We start from the raw sequence: 5612 nt of genomic DNA, 5'->3' as shown, positions 1-5612 counted from the left end.
TATATATTGTTGAACATCAATGAAGGATGTAAGAATTCTCTCCATGCGTGTTGAAAAAATTAAATGACACTCCTAAATCTAAAGGCATTGCAAGATCCCATATTTTATAAAACAGTGTCGAACGACCTGTACAAGCTTGGCCATAGATTATATAAGAGGCATGGCATATTAGAATGTTATATGCTTGCCAATGCCAACACCCACTTCCTGCTATTACTACTTCAGCTATTACTCACCCTTACAATATGACTAAAATGTAAAACTTCTATTCACTTTAGGACCTAAAACAAACTGATTTTCTACATGTTAGCTTGCCCACTGTTTTACAAGAAGTGGAAACATAGCCCTTTTTTTTTACCTTAATTTTAAGGCAACCCTTTATCTGACAGACAAAAAAAAAAAAAAATCATCACTATTGTAGGTTTAAATTTTCTGCAAGACACATGGAAGGAAGAAGTTTTCTTCTTACACATCATATTATTTTTAATAACAAAATTGATATTGTTAGGAGAAAGTTTCCATATAGAGTATCTTAGTCGTCGACTTCCTCTGCTTTGCACAAGGACTAATTCATATAAAAATCTCAGAGCAAAGATAATATATGAAATGCTCGATTGAATAACACCATTAAAAATAAAACAGTGAAGGAATGACATTTTACTTTCTTGGATGGAAACGTTGTACCAATTCACCATTCCACTATCTACTTCATTCAAACTGTGGTCAGTCAGTGAAACTAAAGCACTCTTGAAATCAGAAACCAGCGTCTCTCTTGCTGTTTGTAACCATCAATTGTATCAGCCAGCATCACGGCAGTTACCTCCCAGGGAAGCTGACAGGAAGCAACAGAAGCAATTACCATGCAGCCATAATGTGCCTCTGAAGACTCATAGCATAACAAAGAATTGCAATCGTTTATTCTCTTCACCAAAAGAAAATAAAAATGCATAGAACACACCTAAACATAGGCCCCAAGTGCTAAACCAACAGCAGTCGTCCCAGTACCAGCATCTACAACCAATTTCAAGCCCTCTCTTTACCAAGTAAATGATTCTGGGATAAGTAATGAATGAGGCGAATGACACCTATGAGAAAGAAACCACTTTTGAGTAAAAGCAATTGTAGCAATCAATCTGCACCAGATAAGTGATAAAGAACCAACTTAAACCAGCCAAAAAGTAATTGATTTACAAGAGAACAAGACACTGAAATACACTTTATTCAGTCAGCAAGTAAATATCAAATCTGATGAAAGCTTAGTTCAACACAATCAAAGTTAGTGTTTCAAAAAGCACACTCATCCATAAAACCATCAACTGAGAGTCATGCTTTCTTATATGTGTACTTGGCTTCAATCAGAGTTATTATCATCAAGTGAGTTACACATATAACAGAATGCCAAATCTTCAAATGATACGCCGATGAGAAGAATATGCACATATTGCTCCATCCAAAAAATGCTCTCATGCTAACTCAATCAATAGAACCATTACAGAGCCAACAAAAAGGAGAAAATAAATTATCCCAAAAAAAACATGCAATACGTATGCATGCAAACACAAATATGGTGCTTTATAAAGAAACCCACAACTTTTGCCTATAGTATGGTTTCAGCCATTAAAACCATCGACTACCAATCATTTTCTAAATATCACAAACAGTAACCACTGTTTACCCTCATTTTTTTTCGTGCACAGTGCCCATGTATCAATCATTATGTTTTCTAAAATATGTCCTTGGCTTTCAATCAAAATCATTATCATCAAGCAGAGTGACATCAATTAAAAATGTCAAATCTTCAAATAGACATGTAGATGAGAATAATATGAGTTTTTATTCTACATCCAAAAATGCTCTCATGCTAACTCAGTGACATCAAAACATTATAAGGAGAAAGAGAAATGTATCCCAAAAGGCATGCTAATAGGTGCACATTCAAACTCAACATGATGCTTTATATAGCAACTCACAGCTTTTACCTAGTATGGCCACAGCATCCCCTGCACCTTCATTGACCATTACAACCTTTCTGGATGATATTCAGCACTTCTGTTAGCATCCATTTGGATAAGTCTGAAGTGCTAGAACTTTGAGTTGTAAAAGAAGCTTGAAGATATCATTGAACCATACAACATAACCACTGTTGCTGCCACCAAATCAGCATGCTTTTCAGCATTTGTCCCTATTGCATAGAGAGACCTTGGAACATATGTGACATTCCCATATAGTGTCGAAATCAGGTTATAACCAGTCAGAATTTCAGGCTGCTCCCCCCGTAGAAGCAAATGTGACTTAAGTCCTCTCTCTGCACATGAAACAGCTGTAAGACATGCAAAAGAACTCATTAGAAGTAACCCTGTTATAGCTCTATCAAAATGAGTGAAAACATGAGGGGGAAATACATTTTGCATCCTCGTAATACCATAGTTTTCACTTCTCAATTTGCACCCTATACTGCCACTTCTGGAAATTTCCACCCTTAGTTTAGATTTAGCTTGTTAAGATCGTTGAGAAATCAGACGTATGGTACAATCTTGTGATCAAGGATGCAAGTTGTCAAAAAGTGAGAGTTTCAGGAATTGACAGGTTGATAGTTTGGGATGCAAATTGAAAGATTATGAAGTACTATTGGGCTAAAGAATATTATTTCCCAAAAATAGACAAAATATACCACCACTATGCTGAGGTGAGAAATTTCCTACCAACGGCTGCCGCATGAGCACTTTGACAACCTCCACAAGTAACCTAGAAAATGTCCCAGTTGAACGTTATTTCGTATGAGAGTTCCTAAAAATGAAAAATATATTATTTGGTATTATAAAAGACATAGTTCAATTTGTGAAATAAAATGGGGTAAGAACATGGGCTAAGATCCCTCCTCTGGTTCACCACCCAAGCAGATTTCTAGTTCAAGGATCGATTGACTAGAACAAACAACCAGACACTCTAGGTGCAATTGCATGACCTTTGAAAATTTATACAAGACATCAACATGATCAAATGTCCAAAACCATCTGCTACACAGAACTTCACTGAAACATATAGCACATTGTTCTGTTTATCAAAATAGAGCACAGATGCTAATGAACCTACACAATCATTTACTGAGCCTACTCATGCATAGGTCCATGAAAATATAATGGGATACCACTCCATAGGCCCTGTTTCCCATTGTGCATAGGTATCACAAACGGAGGATATATGTTCAGAAGCAAATAAAGAGAATTATTAAAACATGGAAACAGGGATATTCCAGTTAGAAAGAAGATATTTTTAACAGACATTTACCATCTTATATTCAAAAGGAATATAAATCACATAATCATACCACGTCACTCACTGAGTGATCTTCAATTAGAGGAAGCAGTCCGTCCAATTTTCTCGCTTATTACCGTTCACCAATGGATGCAACAAATCATCCCTCACAATATAGAAGGATGGATTCTGGTCATCCTTTAGCATCATGTCATCACCAAAGGATGGTTGAGTATTGTTTAATAGGGATGCGTAACTGAATGGTCCACCTCTATGTCCTACTTTTGTAGGAGGAAACATTACTTGGTGAATTTTGGTATCGGGGTTGGGCAATGCCCATCTTCTATCAAGCAATTTAGAGACGAATTCTTCACCGTTTGCTTTCGCTTTGGAACACAACCCTGGCAATCAGGGGGAAAACCAATCATAACCATAAAGTCTAATTCCTTCGAAACCCACATACTTGATAATATCCAAATCAATGAAAAAAACACAGCGTTGTAATACGATGACACGCACAGTGAAAATATACACTGCAAGATTTCAAATTGCTCACAGAGAGAGAGAACCTGAGGTCTATGTAGAAGCTGGGCCGAGTGAAACCCGTTTTGAATGGCCGCCATGGCGCCTTTGCTAGCTGAACCTAGGAGTTTCATATCAAACATTATCACACTTTTTTTCCCTAGTCTCTTTACATTTTCTGTTGGAACATGGTCCGTGTAAATTGTCGTTTCTAATTCTAGCTACATGTCGTGTTATTTCTATTGAGTACGACATGCCGTTTTAGAGCGCTTTCTTTTAAGGTATTCTTCAAGTTTGCTGGGCCTCATGGTGAAGAGTCGAGAGGCTGAGCCTCCTGATACTACTAGGGTGGGCAGTGGGACCCACCACCTTGCGTTCACTGCCTTGATCCCGCTTGGCAGCGCAAGCAACCCACCCGCAAGCACAACACCTAACAAGCTTAAGCTTAGCCCTCCTCCCTCTGCATTCCTGACAAGGCTTAAGCCTAACCCAAACACACACACACACATAAATATATCTATGTATACATATACATATTTATATATAAAATAAATCCATTTACCAAACGATGTCATTTCGAGAGTTAAGTTAAAGCTAATTTCCACCCTTGTGCAGTCTCTTTTCCTCTCTCTCTCTCTCTCTCTCTCTCTCTCCCCCTATGGCGATGCCCTCTTAGGCTGTTTTTTATTGGGCCACTTGTATTCGGTCTGTTACACGAGTACTATCATTAGATGGGTTTTACCGACCTAGCCAAGAGAGAGTAGTGATCGGATTGTATAAAAATAGGCAAAATCTTGTTCATGTTTAGAAAAGAAGAATAACATATCTTTTTGGAGGATCTGATTCCTCAAAAATCAGTTGTGTAGATTGTTTTTAGCTTTTCTTTGTTACGTTAGTTTTAAAACACCATTTTCTTATTCTTGAGTGAAGTCAAGGTCTGCAGAATAATGAAGAACAAATAGAAGCGGAATTTGACAATATGGTGACACTCCCGTGAGGATATTTGTCCTACAAGTTGGTGATGAACAAAGGGAATTGAGTGTTATATTTGTGCACCAATAGCTCCTATTTATAGGCCATCATGCACAAGTTGGCAAAAGGCACAACCATTGGTAATCAATGGTAACCCAAAGGTCACAACCTTAAGAAGTGACACAACCTTTTGACTAAATCAAAAGGTTGTATCTCTTGACACTTCTTTAAACATCACCCCTCATGGAACTATCATCATGTTAGAAGGTGTCATTCCAAGGGGTACACCGTTTGGTGATCACACCCTTTAGAATAATATCTCCCACTTGATCATACAAAACGGTGATGATCCAGTTGAGTATTTTACTTGGTACCAATATGAGCTTTCCACTACTCAACTTTCATCTGCTACTCTTGCAGATCGGCATCAGAGCATGACAAACCTCTACGTGCACACGTTTTTTTGTCATTACCTTATATGACCGCACTATTTACCATATGTGCTCCCACTAATCACATATTAGGGGTGACTTCATTTCACTAAATAAATATTTAGTGAACGTATCAATTCTCTGTGACTAGATCGATAATCCATATCCCGTGATTGGATCAATTATCCATACCCCTGTCACAATTGAAGACTTCAGCCGAATACATAACACATGTATCGACCTGCACTGAATTTTCGTTAAGTACTTCCTCTAGAGGCTATTCCTGAGATTTTCCCTAATCACTTTATCAACGACTTTGCAAATGATTAACCGTTTACTTGGGTAATCAAATTACATTTCACTAAAACTTTAGTGAATGGTACTGAATTTTCGTTAAGTACTTACTTACCTGAGTCTTTCTTTAATCATCTT

The 5612-nt window shown here is 37.5% G+C and overlaps 1 protein-coding gene across 1 annotated transcript; it reads right to left on the bottom strand.

Moving 5' to 3' along the window:
- Positions 1-449: 449 nt before the first annotated feature.
- LOC121245657 (D-cysteine desulfhydrase 2, mitochondrial) lies at positions 450-3548 on the bottom strand. Its single transcript, XM_041143599.1, is given in 7 exon segments — positions 450-1029; positions 1032-1085; positions 1980-2147; positions 2150-2320; positions 2703-2745; positions 3329-3384; positions 3387-3548. Coding segments are annotated over 7 exon segments (642 nt in total). The 5' UTR covers positions 3466-3548; the 3' UTR covers positions 450-958.
- Between the last annotated feature and the right edge of the window lie 2064 nt (positions 3549-5612).

Source organism: Juglans microcarpa x Juglans regia, unplaced genomic scaffold, assembly GCF_004785595.1.
Source record: "Juglans microcarpa x Juglans regia isolate MS1-56 unplaced genomic scaffold, Jm3101_v1.0 JmScfU0103, whole genome shotgun sequence".
Lineage (NCBI taxonomy): Eukaryota > Viridiplantae > Streptophyta > Magnoliopsida > Fagales > Juglandaceae > Juglans > Juglans microcarpa x Juglans regia.
Note: the sequence above shows the minus strand (reverse complement) of the source record. Positions and strands in the feature narration are given on the sequence as shown.